The sequence below is a fragment of the Cucurbita moschata genome, unplaced genomic scaffold (genome assembly GCF_002738365.1).
Source record: "Cucurbita moschata cultivar Rifu unplaced genomic scaffold, Cmos_1.0 Cmo_Scf00044, whole genome shotgun sequence".
Lineage (NCBI taxonomy): Eukaryota > Viridiplantae > Streptophyta > Magnoliopsida > Cucurbitales > Cucurbitaceae > Cucurbita > Cucurbita moschata.
The window spans coordinates 497,660-514,830 of NW_019268560.1; the positions used below are offsets into that span (position 1 = coordinate 497,660).

Genomic DNA, 17,171 nt, shown 5'->3' on the forward strand with positions numbered 1-17,171 from the left:
TTCCTTTCATGCACCGAAGAAAGGAATCCCCGTGGTGTGCTCCGCCGGCAACTCTAGCCTGAGCACGACAACTGCTTCTAATATTGCTCCGTTGATTTTGACGGTCGGGGCTAGCACTTTGGACCGTGAATTTCAGGCCTCCCATTGAGCTTTGAAACGAACAACGCTTCAAGATTTGTTTAAAAATATTTAGTCATAAATTATGGTTTCCATTGTATTGTATATATAATAATTGATAAAGCAAATATTTAGATATTTGTCTTCCATTATTGCTCAACATAGGTATCATATTTGTCCTCGTTTAGTCGAACATAAAATTTGTTCTAGGTCATTAAAGGATCAAGCCTTTCGAGACCATTAGCAGGAAGAAAGCTATACCCATTGATAACAGGAGCTCAGGAGAAAGCTACGACCGCCTATGCCAACGACACCATGCTCTACAAGCGGGAAACTTTGGATCATTCTAAAGTGAAAGGGAAGATCTTGGTTTGCTTGAGAGGGGGTTCTTCGAGAATTGACAAAGAAATGCAAGTCGTACTCGCCGGTGCCGTCAAAATGATTCTCTGCAATGATAGGCTTAGTGGATTTGAAATCATCGCCGATTTCCATGTTCTTCTAGCTTCCCGTATCAATTACAATGAAGGCCAAGTTGTTTCCTCGTATATCATGTTCTTCCAGCTTTCCATGTTCTAATACTTTGCAGCCGGACGTGACAGCCTCGGGAGTGAACATAATCATGGCATTCTTCGACGTCGTGAGCCCAACAAGGGAACCATTCGACAACAGAATAGTTTCATACATAACAATGTCAGGGACCTCCATGTCCTGTCGCCATGTCTCCGGCATTGTCGGCCTCCTCAAAGCTCTCCACCCCGAATGGAGCCCCGCCACCATCAAATCTGCCATAATGACCTCTACCAGAATTAGCGACAACACAATGAACCTCATGCTTGACGACGGCTCCCCTATCTTCGCTCCAGCCACCCCCTTCATATATGGTTCAGGGCACATCCGCCCCACTAGCGCCATCCACCCTGGTCTTGTCTACGACCTTTCCCCCAACAATTACTTGGAATTCCTCTGTGCCAGCGGCTACAAGGAGAAGAACATTCGAGTATTCGCTGATGGTTCTATTTTGAACTTTAATTACCCTTCCATTGGGGTTCAGAACTTGATTGGGAGTGTCACCAAGCGTTTTGAAGTTTGAGAAGATTGGAGAGGAGAAGAGGTTTGAATTGACGATGACCAGAGCTGTGGCGGAGTGGAGAGGAGAAGAGGTTTGAATTGACGATGACCAGAGCTGTGGCGGAGTGGAGAGGAGAAGAGGTTTGAATTGACGATGACCAGAGTTGTGGCGGAGTGGAGAGGAGAAAAGGTTTGAATTGACGATGACCAGAGCTGTGGCGGAGGGTCAAATTGGTTACGGTACGCTGGTTTGGACCGACGGCAAGCACTTTGTTAGGAGTCCAATTGTCGTTTCTTCTTGCTTTTTCTGAACCCATTTTGTTAGGAGAGATTACTAGATTTCAAGTTTTGTTTTCTGTGGCTGAAATCATATTGGTTTTCTTTTAGATATGAACTAGTATGAGGAATTCTTTCTTTTTATTTGAAACATTTCCCCTTTTTTCCTTTATAGTTTAATCAATTGTTTTAGTTTAACCCATCATGGAAACAAATCTCTTTTCATCTTTCTATTTCATTGAGCCTCTCTATGGGACGGTACCCAGATTTTTATGTCTTTAATGTGGATTGAAATTTACCCGACAAGAAATTTTGCTATCTTAGAATCGTTATAGTTATGGCTACCATTCACTGGGGCTGGCCGCCTGCTCCCTTGTTACCAGGTCATCAACTTCTTTGACTTTTTAGTATGGGCAGGCATCAGCCTCCATACATGGCCTTAAGACTTTGCGGGTGGTGATTTTTCTACTACCACCATGTTAGCCATTTTGAGCTTATTTGTATTTTAATTGAAGAGAGGTCAGTTCGACCAAGAGATAGATATGGGTGATAGAAAAAAAAGAGGCAAGTCCTAATTCAAAATAGAGAGGGGTCGAGCTTGGATCGAGTTTCCATTTCCAAGTACGGGAGCAAGAATCTTTCTATAACGACTCAAAAGTTTCTACTTAATTATATATATCATAAACATTGAATGCGGAAATACTTCATTTAAACTTTCATAAAACATAACCTTTAGATTAATTAGATTTTTTTTTATTTAATTCTTTTCATTCATTACAAAATCGAATTAGACTTATATATTATTTCGATATGATAGATTAGTTCAATATTATCATTAATATGGGTTGCTCGGGATTCGAACCCGGAACTAGTCGGATGGAGTAGATAACTTACTTTTTTTAAAACTAAGTAAAAAAAATATCTCCCAAAACCATGGTAAAGATTTATGATACATGTTTAGGGTGTACTCAATGTGTCCGAGCTTGTCCCACGATGTATTAGAAATGATACCTTGGGGCGGATGAAAAGCTAAGCAAATAGCTTCGGCTCAAAGAATAGAAGATTGTGTTGGTTGTAAGAGATGTGAATCTGATTGTTCGACGGATTTCTTGAGTGTTCGCGTTTATTTATGGCATGAAACAACTTGAAGCATGGGTCTAGCTTATTAATACATTCTCAAAAAGCCCCCTTGAATCTATTTGATTTCTTTTTTATCGATAAAAACTCGCTCGAAAATATAGCCATGGACTTATGTGTTTCGAAAACACCTTTAAAATCGGCACAAAAAAAAAGATAAATAAAATAAATAAACGTTTAAATTAAAAACATCCTATCCTAGTCTAAGTCTAAGAAAATAAATACAACTACCCTATGCATGTGCCATAGTCTCGAGTTGCGATGCCGTCGTCAGCCGTACAAAAATGTCCTTCCTTAACCTGAAATAAAGGTAGCATGTCGCTTGAGTATTTTAAGAAATACTCAAGTGACCCCAATATTGGGGGTTAAATGCAAGAACATGCGAATGCAATGACGGGACCTATCATATCAATCTCTATTCTAATGGGAAGACTCAATGTGTACCATATACTCTACACACAGCCCATATGTGCGAGTATGAGCTCACCAGACAGTTCGCACACTGCTGGGCCCCTTTTCTTATCGAGCGAGCTTTTTCTGGTAGCTCAACTTTTATCAGACACCCATTAGAATTAGTAACCGTCACGGCAGCATTATGTAAAATATAACGATACTTCGTCTGCCTAATGGATGTACGCATCCGTACCCTCGTGATGAAATAGGGGTATCATTTAATACAACCCTGCTAGTGTTCTGTACATATCATATCGTTTTTCAAATCATTTCACATATCGTTCATTATTCATATCATATTGTTTCTCATTCTTCAATTCTCATATCTTACATAATTCTAACGGGGTTATATTTCATGTCATTCATATCATGCAATATATACACAATTTAGGAGACATAACATTTCATCATATACATATTATACCGTAATATATTGCATCACAATATATCATATCATAAACATATCAATTTATCAAATATTGTCATAACATATTTCATATCATCTGACAACATGTATAAATCCGACATTCACATATTGTATCATAATCATATCATATCATAAACACTTCGTGGTCATATCGTTCCCTAACTTATCATAGTCTTAATGTTCTTATACCTATCATAGTCATGTCGTTACATGAACGTACCTTAGTCATATCATCACAGGAACATATCCTAACGCTATCATTCTAACAATCTATCACACACCTGTCCCTTTCTACCCATAACCTGACTGTATTCTTTTATCAATCTCTCATATCCATAGCTCTTCGGTATGTAACCTAACCATAAAGTTTCATGAACGTATCTTACTCCTATTGTTACTTTTTTTTTTTTTTGTGCGTCATTCTCATATCTTATCTCAAACATATCATTGAACACATCGTATTGTAATTATTACTATACAATTCACATACTATAACATATCATAAACATATTGATCCACAAACAATTCACACATATCAATGTATATGACACGTGCAGAACCACGGGGCACGTGTCAACATCAAATATAACCATGCCGATAGTAAGATCACTTACCTAGTTAATTTAGGTTGTTGTCACGAATATATCCTTAACGAAAGTTCGATTCTGTCCTTTGAAATCCAAGCTAACCTATGTGATCCCATAACATTAGTTTCAAGGTTAAACTCTATAAAATTATTTCTCTACTTTACATTGATCCATTGTTAAAAGTCTTGAAATATTATATATCTATAAGGATGTTTTTATTAAAATAATTATTTTCTATGGTTATTATTGTATAAAAAAAAGGTTGATAGAGTTATTTCAAGTTATTCTTTGTTTGTCTGCCCTCTATATTTACTTTTCTCACTATATTTAGTTTAAATTTTTAATTAATGAATCTTTTTTTTGTATTGTCGATCCTTTTCTCTCATTTCTGTTAACACTAGAATTCTATTCACAAATTTTTTTAGCCATTTTATTTTTAATTTATTCATTTTTCTACTTATATAAATTTACTGATCTAATATTATTAAGGTGATTTACTATAATTCATATAAATGATTGATATTTAGTTTCTAAGTCTGAGATTGTAATGATGGAATGAGATCTAACTATAATTGGCAAATTTAATATATACCTTATCAGATCTATCTTCACCTCAAATCTGATTAATCTCAACCGGTAAATGTCATTCTCTTCTTTTTCCTCAAATTAAATTTGGAAATGTTATTTTTATGTTTCTTTTTACAAATTGTGATTTTTTTAGCTTAAGGAGTGGGTTGAGGAGAGATAATTGGGAGAGGGATAAGAGGTCGGTGGGGAGAAGTGGGGAGGTTTATTTTGTTTTTTATTTTTTTTTAATAATTTTTTTATTTGTTTATTTATTTATTTATGATTTTTTTTGAGGGTTGTTAACTTTGATCTCGCTTGCACAATTTTCAATGAACCGAGTTATTTATTCTAAAACTCGTAGCACGGGAATAATATATTCATTTTATTTATATTATAATTACCCTCAATTTTGTTGGAAAGGATGCTAACATAAAATAAATGGAGAGAGTCGAAAATGTGTCTATTTTAAATATTTGAAAATATATGAGATTTGTATGAACATCTGTTCAAATGAGTCATGCCATGAATTAAATATAAGATTATTAATTGTAGCACATATATTTGTGTATCACATTAGAATATTTTTTTAAACTCAATCCAATTATTCAAGTTATAATTTTTTTAACCTAAATAAGTTAAATAATAAACTTAATTTTGGGTTGGATTGGTTTGAGTTGTTGGAGTCGAGCCATGCCCTAAACTTAGTCGTGCCAATAGATTGATAAATCCTCAAATGTCGAACGAAAGACTCCAAAAGAAAAGCAGTCGAGCCTCCTCGAAGGCAGTAAAAAATGACTAAGACTCTAAAGGAGTCGAGCCTCGATTAAGGGGAGGCGTACTTTGTTCGAGGGGGGGTGTTGGATAATGAAAGTCCCACATCGGCTAATTTAGGAAATGATCATAGGTTTATAAACAAAGAATACTTTGTCCCTTGGTACGAGGCCTTTTGAGTAAGCTCAAAGCAAAGTCATAAGAGCTTATGCTTATGGAGAGTAGTTTTTTATTTGTTTCAAACATCTATTTATGTTGTTTTTAGTTCTTTATTTGTTTCAAACATCTATTTACGTTGTTTTTAGTTCTTTATTTGTTTCAAACATCTATTTACGTTGTTTTTAGTTCTTTATTTGTTTCAAACATCTATTTACGTTGTTTTTAGTTCTTTATTTGTTTCAAACATCTATTTACGTTGTTTTTAGTTCTTTATTTGTTTCAAACATCTATTTACGTTGTTTTTAGTTCTTTATTTGTTTCAAACATCTATTTACGTTGGAGAATAAATAATAATAAAATAACTATATGAAACTATGAAATTAAATAAAAATAAAATAAAAATGTATATATGATTGTAGAGTGAGTAAATATTTATAAAATTTTCATTCATTTAGTTCAACACAAATTAAATAAGTTCATAATATGTATATACGATTGTATGGTGAGTAAATATTTATAAAATTTTCATTTATTCAGTTCAACACAAATTAAATAAGTTCGTAAAATTACATTGTGAATTGGGTTGATGTTTTTTAGGGAAGTTCAAAATAAAGTCATGAAAGTTTATGTCTAAAGTGAACAATATGATACAATTGTGAAGGCTTGTGGTTACTCATTTGGTATAGAGCCACATAGCAATTTCGTTATGCTTATGAAAAATTCTGCCAAATAAGTTTGGGACACCATGAACGTTCTTATGCTTATGGAAACTTTGCTCAACAGAATATTGTATGATAGTCTTTGGTGAAGATTTAAGATAGCTGGAAATTGGTCGAAACGGCTGAGGATTGTTAGGAGAGAGTTTCACATTGGCTAGGTCTTTTAGGAAGCTTAAAGCAAAGACATGAGAGGGAGGGAGTTTCACATCGGCTATGCCTTTTAGGAAAACTCAAAGCAAAGACATATGAGCTTATACTCAAAGTGGGTAGTATCATACCATTACGGAGGTACATGTTTCCTAACATGGTATCAGAGTCATGCGCTTAACTTAGCTGTCAATAAAATCCTCAAATGTCAAACAAAGGAATTGTAAGTCTGGACGGTGTAGTCAAAATATACTACTAACCAAATTATGAAAATAAGGTAAAATCTACTGAATATATTACTGACAAAATCTTGAAAATAAGATAAAATATATTATTAACCAATTTTTAAAATATACTATCAATCCATTCTTAAAAAAGGAAAAATAAATTGATTTATATAAAATATATCAAATTTGTTAATAATTTTGTTGGGGACGGTTATACTTGCTTTCATTAAATTTACCCAAAAAAAACTTGAAATCAAATCAGAGAGTTATCTTTAACAGATCACACAGTTGAAACAGATCCAAATTTTTGTCACTGTCCCGTGATCAATTTCTTTACAAGATCTAGACCGTTGATTTTGAAGCAGTTAAAATAAACTTCGTATAAAGACAAAATTGAAATTAATTTTAAAATTAACATTAAGACCGGAAAAAAACTTAAAAACTTGGAGATAATTATATAGTATAGATAAACGGTTATATATGGATGGAAAGAACTCTTTTTAATTTTTTTATAAAGTTTGAAGGTGTTAATAATATGATAAAGTTTCATGTTTTTTTTTAATTACTTTTTTAATAACCGAAAGATATTAATTAAACTTTTTAAAGTTGGGGTATTTTTAAAACAAAATAACTGTTTTCATCCAAAACAAATAAAAAAAGCTTTAAAATTAATTCCTATATTTTAATTATATATATTATATAAATATATATATATATATAAAAAGCTTTAAAAAATTAATATTTTGAAAAAAACAAAAACTCCTCACTTTATTACTATCTGATTTTTTGGTTATTTTTTAGAAATTATATTTATTTTCTCATGATTCTGATTTAACCATTTAAAATGAGTACTCATTTAAAATTTAAAAATATTAGTAAAAAAATAGATAACAAATAAAAAAGAAGTCCTAAATAAATAGAAATAAGGTTTACAAATTTTGATGACCCAAAATTTTTCTGTAACGATCCGAAATTTTCTTTACGTAACACCCGAAATTTTCTACTTAATTTAAAGTCGCTATTGTATGTATATCATAAACATTGAATGCGGAAATACTTAATTTAAATTGTCATAAAACATGACCTTCAGCTAAAAACACAGCACGGACTTACGTGTTTCAAACGATAAATAAAATAAATAAACTTTTAAATTAAAAACATCCTATCCTAGTCTAAGTTTAAGAAAATAAATACGAGTACCCTATGCATGTGTCATAGTCTCGAGTTGCAATCCTGTCGTGAATGCCTTGCCTTAACCTGAAATAAAGGTAGCGTGTGACTTGAGTATTTTAAGAAATACTCAATGAGTGACTCCACTATTGGGGGTTAAATGCAAGAACATGCGAATGTAATGACGGGACCTATCATATCAATCTATTTTTCCTACGGCACTATTCTAATGAGAAACTTGGATGTGTACCATATACTCTACACACAGCACATACGTGCGAGTATGGGCTCACAAGACAGTTCACACACGGCTGGACCCCTTTTCTTATCGGGCGAGCCTTCTCTGGTAGCTCAACTTTTGCCGGATACCCATTAGAATTAGTAACCGTCACGACAACATTATGTAAAATATAACGAAACTTTGCCTGCCTAATGGATGTACGCGTCCGTACACTCGTGATGGAATAGGTGTATCCCCAAATGCATGAGCACACATAATGCATGAGGTCCCAAATTGATTTAGATTCATCTCTGATCGATAAAGAAACTGGCATTAATTCATCAGTGAAACCAAAGCCTGATTCCTATTCCTTCCGAAACAGCTCCATTCTTCGTTAGAGTGGTTGGTTCTTTCGACTGTTCGCCTACTGAATTACACATTCTATCCGCTGAGAAATAGAATAGGCTTTTTTTAGCTCCTTTCTCAGTCACCTGATTTGGCACCAGCCAAAGGAGTACTGTTCATATTTCTGCTAGTGACGGGGGTGTGATCAAGTCAAACAAAGACTTAGCGCTAAAGCACCTTCGCTCCTGTCCTTTAAGTCGACTCCAGTGGACTCTGAGCTTATAAGTCGGTTCGAATAAAAGCTTGTCAGAGAATTCAGTCTGATTTTCCGAGAAGTTGCCGATTGAGGATAATGCAACGAGGTGTCTTCTAATGTAATGATCATTCTAAGATTTCCACCGTTGAAATAGAAGTACAATCTACTAAAAGAGTCAGAACACTAGTGAACCAGTCTTGAGGATTAAGACTTGGCTCCTTCGTAAAGAAAAACAAGCGAAACGATACCTAGATCCGACTGGGAAACAACAATGTTGCTTAGGTTACATTGGAAATCAGTACTGAAACCATTTTCTTCTATTTTTCACTAAGTCAGCTTGCCCCATGAGACAATGAATGCTTTTTATTCCTCTTTTTCTTGCTTAGTTGGCTACTCTCATCCCTGAATGAAAGTGTGTTGGCCTAGGTTCTTGGCTGCACAACCTCACATGCTCTATGGACTTCTCTAGAAGAGGGTGTTTGCTTCTAAGTCAAGAGCAAGAATAATGAATGCAACTTCGCCTTCTATTAGAGACCAAAAAGAAAGAAAGGCTCTATCTCAATGACGGATTATCTCCAAAAAAGAAAAAGCATCGCGAATAATCTATCTGCAATCTTCGTGAACGGACTTCTCATAATAATGGTCGTAGATGTGGTCGTGGACGTGGTAACTCTGTTCTTGGCCACCTCCTCCTTTCTATGCTCCGCAAGGCTCTGATCAAGACCTTTGCCTGCTCTAGTGTAGTGTAAGCTATGTTTTCAATTCTTTCATACTGCTCGCGAATGTCAACAGCATAAGAAGCAAGCCTTTTATACAGATCAGTTCTCTCTCCCAAGGTCAACCTCTTTTTGAAGTTTGAAGGTGGAGTTTCCATTCCGAAGTTTACGTATACGGATTGTTCCCGGCTCGAAGAAGTTCATGCTTGATCTGAACGCCCTTACAAGGTAGTTGGGTTGGAGGATGAAAGCCGTTTTTTTTCTGGCATGACTACAAGATAATTCTTTAAACAAAGGACAGAAAGGAATGACTATCTATAAAGAGAGAGGCTTGCACAGACATACATCCCGAGGGTAAAGAATGAGATTAGACCATCCCTTTGAACTCAAAGATCAGACTATTAGCCGAGAATCTCAATCGAAAGTAAGACCTTCTTCCAACAACTCGATCTTTCTCTTTCAGTCACAAAAAGCACATCTAAAAAGAAGAAAAAGAAAGTCAGATGAATCTAGTATAGTCAGACTCACTCTTTTTTGTTTTCTTTTGCCGGTATCCTAAGATCTCTTGACTAAGTCATTTCACACTAAGCACTGAGAACAAGGGACTGATCCCGTACCGTGCTACTACCTTGACCTAGGATTAGTATTTTTTTTTCCTCTCACATTGGATTATGAACTGGAAAACTGAAGCTTGCGAGATTGCTTGGTACCCTTTGCCCTGTTTGCAAGGCTTTTCCCCTTGGCCTTAGACTGCTACGGTTAGCTCTAGCCCCGCACCTAGCTGGCTATCTCGAAATAAAGAAGTGCTTTCATATCAGATAAGGCTGGCTCCTAAACTAGGAGCAGAAGGAAGGGCTACTGATTTTGAACCTCATACGGAAGTTACAGAATGAGCTACCTTTCCATAAGACCTCCATTCACCCGGGAGGCCCCCAAGGACCAACAAAGTCTTTCTATATGCTATGATAAGCATCTTCCTTGTTCTCTTTCTTGATAGAGCTGGTTCTACCCTTTCATTCCTGACTTCCTAAGTACCGACCGGCTGAAGAGGGGCTTGACTCACTGTGAATTGAATATCAAGCGAGAGATGATGATTGAGTAAACGAAGTAGCGACAAGGAGGTTGTTAATATACACTTTATTCACTTGTCTGGCCATAGCTGCTATTTTTCTTTGATAACATGCTTGACTTACCACCATTGCTTTCTGAACCTAACCCTTAGAAACCCCTCCATCTAATTCTCTTTCTCTAACCGTATGTCTAGTGGCTAGAGCAAAGAATTCGCTTTAGCCCCAATACCCTAAACATTGATTGATCCACTTTCAAATAAACAAAGGTCAGTTTAGTTATATAAACCAAAGAGAAAGGAGAGATCATGGATGCCTAAAGCTAGCCTTTCAGCAAAGGGATTGGCCCATCCTAAGTCAAATTCCCATCCTTGAATCATCCTTACGCCTAAAATCAAAGAAGATGGATTGTGTAAAGAAAGAATGAGAGTTGGTTCTTGGGGGGCTTAAAGGAAAACTAAGAAAGACAACATAAAGAGAAGCGAGCACGCCTTAGAAGGGGAAAGACTAGGATTGAGCAACGATTTAGATCATCCTCCTAACTATGCCTAAAATAGCTAAACAAGGTAAGAGGACTGCCTGTTTTTCACGGAGCTGTTGCTACAATAAGGCCTTCAGTAGCCAGAGGTAGAGTTCTTCCATTAAAAAAGAGAGAGAATTATCCCGCTTTGAACAAATAAGAGGTACGCTTACTGGTCTTATCGATGATTGGATGTCCCAAAGGTGCTCTCCACGGCCGACGAGAAACCTAGGGAGTGATGAACGACTTGTTATCACCAATTGAAGAAATGGCTTTGCTTGATTTCCTACCCTTGACTTCTGCTGTTCTCTTTCTTTGAGTGGGAAAATGAATGACTTAGTTCAAAGAGAGGTCAATGTCAATGGAGCACCTGGGTCGGTAACCAAATGTACTTGACTTTACATACACGTTGTTGAGGGACACTCTCATTTATTTGAAGAAAGCACTTCCAGGAGGCAGTCCCTTGACCTTTACCATACATGGATAAGTCATTTGTCGTACAACGCTTGCCCTCCATACCTCTTGAAAGGAGAAGAAGGAGAAGTAGATGAGAATTTGATAATAGCAGGTGTAGGGGAGAGTCCGAGTATCTACTACAGGGCCAAAATGAGATAACAACGTTAGATAAAACCTAATGTTTCCTTATTTAGCTTTACACGTTTGTATTAGTTGATTGAATATCTTTCTTTAACCATTTGACAAACACGTCGAATGGATTACCAACTTTTTAGATGACTATTTTGGAGGAAGTGGCACAGATTTAGTTGACCACTCTCGTGCCATTTTTAGGATAAGTTAAATATTTAATGGGTGAATCTGTTTAGAAATAAATCATCACCTCATTTTAAGCAAAAGTCTTCAGCAATTTTCTCTCTGTTATTTTTCGCATTTTTATTTTCTTCCAACAACTTCTCGTCAGACGATTTCCTCTCACCGAAAAGGATTTCACTTGCCGATTATCCTTGCCGATTGTCGAAAAACAACAAACAGGGCTCTACCTGATGATAGCTCTCTGATAACGTGGAAAACAGAGACTCGACTCCCTCCCAAACAACTTGCGGATCAGAATTTGTGCTATATTTCCCTGATTGAATTCGCGTGAAACCAACATCACACGGTCTCTCTCGAGAACAAAGAATATGTTAATTACCTATGCCCAGAAGGCTAACAACCTTTACTGCCCACACGCTTTGCACCTGGGGATTAGTTATAAAGGACTGGGAGACGGGGATTGATTGATGGCTGTCCTAACAAGCCAAATAGTGTAGCGTATAAAAGAAAGGTATCCCAATGATCGCCTATGCCCTTTCTTTGGGTTCGTTTTGCCGAAAATCAAACTAAGGGGTAAGATTACCTCCCACCTGTGCTTCTGCCCAATCCCATTCTGTGATAAGACCCTTACCTTACTAAAGAAAGTCATGTAGACCATTAATGAATGAAGGGTCGGGGATCTGTCAAAGCTCTAGCAAGAGGGTACGAATACATGATGGGGTTAATTCTCTTTACCCCAGTGGCTATTCTAGCTTTGTCTCGGAGTTCCAGACTCGGTTGCTGTTCTACCAAGCCTTCAGTCGAGGGCTTCAAATTCAACGCCAATGAAAAAAAGAACAAGTACAACTAACCGTGCGCGAATACATTTCCTCTTTCCTTCTATATATAGAGAACAAACAAATATCAAAGCAAGCACCAATAGCAGTAGATCGGGAACAGAGAACTCCGTGGGAACAAACTGCCTTTGGTCTTAATCTTAAGCTGACTCGAGCTTATTTTGGATTCCCTGACCTACACCTTTGACAGTATTACCTGACCGGAACCAAAGACGATATTCCTTGAAGGAGATAAAGCTATGAATGAAATTCGGAACCAAAGACTCTATTTCCTTGCCTTATCTCAGGAGGTAAAGCAATTCATTCAATCCTGAACTATAAACCTTTTCTTTTCCGATATTCCTTTCCCTTAGTGAAATCGGTAAACTCATGAACCTTAAATCAAGTGTTGAAAGTCTGAACTCTACTCTCGATGAATTCTCCTTTCTAGTTGAGTAAATGAATGAAATCCGGAACCTGAACCGATATTCTCTGGGCTACTGAACCTTATACATTACAGTCAGTAAAAGAAAAAGAGAAAGACGAAAGATTAATGATCTAGAACAGTCAGTCAAGACGGAAGCGAAACCCTGGACTATTCTTTTGGAACAAGGTAAAAGACAAAGACAAAGGAAAGACTAGACTCTCGATGAATGAGACTATCCTTCCCCTATTTTGAGGGCTATTTTCCCGGTATTTGAGTGAAAAAGAGGCTAAACGGGACTGATTTCACTCTTTTTCATGTTAGAACCATGAATTAATTTATTCTATCTTCTCCCAATTTTTAGGGATCAAATCGATGCTTTACCCTATTTTTTGGGATAAAATCCAGTAAAGATAATGAGAGGAGCGCAGATGAAGAAGACAGAGTTAGAAGTGTAAGTAGAGTAGGCATTTGGAAGTCAAAGCCAAAGACTCCTACCTACTTCTTTCCCTCTTTAGGACCATTAATTAATTTATTCTATCCTATATGACTGTAAACCTCGTAAGAGGTTTTTCCCTAACAGCAGCGGGTTCACTTAATTATTTTTTATCTAGATGACTGTAAAACCTCGTAAGAGCTTTTTTCCTAACAGCTACAGCTTCACGAAAATAAATTTCATCCTATATGACTGTAGAGATTTTACCCTAACAAAAGCAGCGGAAAGAAATGAAATTCTATCCTCGGCCTATTTTTGGGATAAAATCCCTATTTTTGAGTTCATTTCACCCTATTTTTTCAGTCATTGAACAAGACAAGGTAATAGGTGTTTGATTTCACAGACAGTCAAGACCCAACTCCTTATTCCGTAACCTATTTCTTTCTTCATGAGACTGTAAGTACCATTAATTATCAAATTTTATTCTATCCTTTCCCTATTTTTTGGGATAAAATGGATGCTTTACCCGATTTTTAGGGCTATAGGTAATGTTAAAGGAAGTCAAGAGACTGAACTCAATCACTACTTCACCTCGTAAACTATCATCAGGTCAATCAAGCTCCTTCACTCCGGCTCCTGAACTCAATCACTACTGAACCTCTCTTACTCGGTTGAACTAGGTAAATAGGCTGGATGATCATCAGGTAGGTCTGTTTGCTCCCAAACCTATTCTATTTATTCTTTTTCTGATCTTTCTCCTTATTTATCAAGTCAAGCCTCAACTTTCATAATGTTCGTTTCAGCAGGATAAAAGAGCAATCCCAAGACTAGCTTTCCCAGATAATGTATATTGTGAAATGTTGGTGCTATAACAAATCCATTGTACCTTAACTTGCGGTTGCCGCACAAAGAAAGCAGGTCACCTTAACCAGTCATACCCATTTATGGAGATATTCTGTATCTGAATCTCAAATTAAAGCCATGAAACAAGTAGCTACTCCTTCTGCAATTGGAATTGGTGGCTTCTTTCTTTTCTTTTAAGCCAGTCCACCAAAGAATTCAACCTCGACTCCCCTCTACTAGAGAATCCATGAATTCCGGGCACCTTCAGTAGCAGCAGGAATGGGAAAGACAAATAACCAGCCAACTATGTATCTCTTCCTCTGATCTTCCTTATGGAATGGGTTCCTCCTTATAATTAACGGTTAGTCTTGAATGAATCTTCTTGAAAGGGGTCGATCAACCCTAGAGGACTCGATTGCTTAACAGTCTAGTGAATAAGCTGATTTAGAGAGATAACCCTGGCACACTCGCCCTACTTTTAAATCTCGATATAAATGGCGACAGATGCATAATCAGTTCCAGTCCCAACTGTTGAGGTGGCGTAGTGAGAGGTGAGAAGAATAACAAGAGAAGCGAAGATCCAGCAGTAGTATATTCAGTTGTTTTCGGTGGAATAAAAGCGTCCGGGCCAGTAGATCCAGAGCAAATAGGCGTTGACTTAGTTGCAGCTTTTGCAGTGGATTCTAATCCCGATGTTGATCCGAGGTAACTTACCGGTGATAGTTGCAGCACCAGAAGCTTTCAAGGGAGGCGGACATGTATATCTCGATAGTAGCCGTGGCATACCTTCCAGATCGAGGGTCCCACCCGGTAAACACGATACGGACAAAATACCATCAGGGAGAGGAGGCCCTTCTCACTTAAACTCAAGCATTTACTCGTCTTGGGGCTAACGTGGGATCTGCTCAAGGACCTACTGGTTTAGGTAAATATCTAATGGGCTCCTTGACTGTAGAGGTCATTTTTTGAGGAGAAAGTCTGCACTTTTCTAAAATGGTGGGTAGAACGAGTTTCAAAATGCATTAATATATATTACCGATGGTTTTTATGCAAAAAAGACAAAACGGAATTGGATTTCCCCTCATAAGGAAGGAAGGTTAGATACCTTTGACAGGGTTGTCTTTTTGGTTGAAATGGGATGGTGTTCAAACTCCCGAAATGCAGTCTAGACAGCGGGCCTGCCTCCCCTTTCTGACTGGACTGACTCTCAGGGTCAATCTCCTCCGGAGCATGCTGCACAGCCACTCATTCGTCCTGACCAAATAGTCGAATCTATCTCTCAGCGATTCTTTTCTCCACTAAGAACCCCTTCCCAACCAGCCCGCCCGATCGATTTTGTAAGGCTAATTCGGGTGAATCTGGTCCGAAGTTGTCGGAACGAATCGTTTGCTTTATCGAAGCTTTATTAGGGGGTCTTGGTTGGCCATTTTCAACCATTACAGCAGGCGTCGACCAGCTTTGCGATACGGACGGACACAAAAAAGAACGCAGGCAGCGGAAATGCAAAAGAGAAGAGAAAAGATTCCCGACCCAGAGCATCTTATTGACTCAACCACAAATCTGTTGAATGAAGGTAGCTTGCTTACTCTCAGCCGCTAGTTAAGTTAGAAGGAAATCCGTTGACTTCGTTTATGCCCTTATGCAGTAAAGAAAGCAAGTGAGGCGGGCTTCCATTCGAAGTAAGGTAAGAGGATTCGATCTTGCACCATCTTCAACTCTTCTCGGGATCCGGTGTTTTTCGAGAAAAGGTCCGATCCATTAATATCATGATTGGGTCGCCCAGGCCAGATCGTCAGTGAAATATCATGATCGGGTCGACCAGGCCAGATCGTCAGTGAATAGAAAATCGAAAACGTACATAGCAGTTCCAGCTTCAATACTTGGAATAATTCTACCACTTCTACTAGGAGTAGCCTTTTTAGTGCTAGCTGAACGTAAAGTAATGGCTTTTGTGCAACGTCGAAAGGGTCCTNCATGTATATCTCGATAGTAGCCGTGGCATACCTTCCAGATCGAGGGTCCCACCCGGTAAACACGATACGGACAAAATACCATCAGGGAGAGGAGGCCCTTCTCACTTAAACTCAAGCATTTACTCGTCTTGGGGCTAACGTGGGATCTGCTCAAGGACCTACTGGTTTAGGTAAATATCTAATGGGCTCCTTGACTGTAGAGGTCATTTTTTGAGGAGAAAGTCTGCACTTTTCTAAAATGGTGGGTAGAACGAGTTTCAAAATGCATTAATATATATTACCGATGGTTTTTATGCAAAAAAGACAAAACGGAATTGGATTTCCCCTCATAAGGAAGGAAGGTTAGATACCTTTGACAGGGTTGTCTTTTTGGTTGAAATGGGATGGTGTTCAAACTCCCGAAATGCAGTCTAGACAGCGGGCCCTCCCCTTTCTGACTGGACTAACTCTCCTCTCAAGGTCAATCTCCTCCGGAGCATGCTGCACAGCCACTCATTCGTCCTGAGCAAATAGTCTCATCTATGATATGTGTCTATGCTTAAAAACCACAGCTGTCAAAGATTAGAGCAAGAGCCGTATCTATGATATGTGTCTATGCTTCCTTTCCTTTCTGCGACCCCATTTTATAGGTATATGGGCAGGAGAACTGATAACCAATTCCATGAGTGGCTGTAAACTAAGAGAAAGCTGATGAGACTCCTCCCTGAATCTTAGTGCAAAACTGGAATCCGGTGACAAAAGAATCCATTTTATTTGCAACCTTAGCTTTAAAGCCGAAAAGCACTGACCCTATCTAGTATAGTAAGGTTTGTGCTTAATTCATTTTTTTTATAACGAAATGCATCATCCATAAACGAGCTTCAAACTAACACCCCCTATGAATTAGTTCAAGGAATGCGATAACCAGAGAGAGAAGGCACGGGCGATGGGCCCCATACATCAGAATGCAAAAGGGTAGAG

General features: G+C 37.6%; 1 protein-coding gene across 1 annotated transcript; it reads left to right on the plus strand.

Annotated features, from left to right (window-relative positions):
* Window positions 1-432: 432 nt before the first annotated feature.
* On the plus strand, window positions 433-1,207 carry LOC111434036 (subtilisin-like protease SBT5.4). The gene is made up of 2 exons (XM_023071332.1): window positions 433-648; window positions 704-1,207. The coding sequence occupies exons 1-2, from the start codon at window positions 433-435 to the stop codon at window positions 1,205-1,207; spliced, it is 720 nt and encodes a 239-aa protein (XP_022927100.1).
* The last annotated feature ends 15,964 nt before the right edge of the window (window positions 1,208-17,171 follow it).

Coding starts and splice junctions, on each gene's coding strand:
- LOC111434036 (XM_023071332.1), top strand. CDS start 433: ATGCTCTACAAGCGGGAAACTTTGGATCATTCTAAAGTGAAAGGGAAG. Junction 649..703: donor TCAATTACAATGAAGGCCAA/GTTGTTTCCTCG, acceptor AATACTTTGCAG/CCGGACGTGACAGCCTCGGG.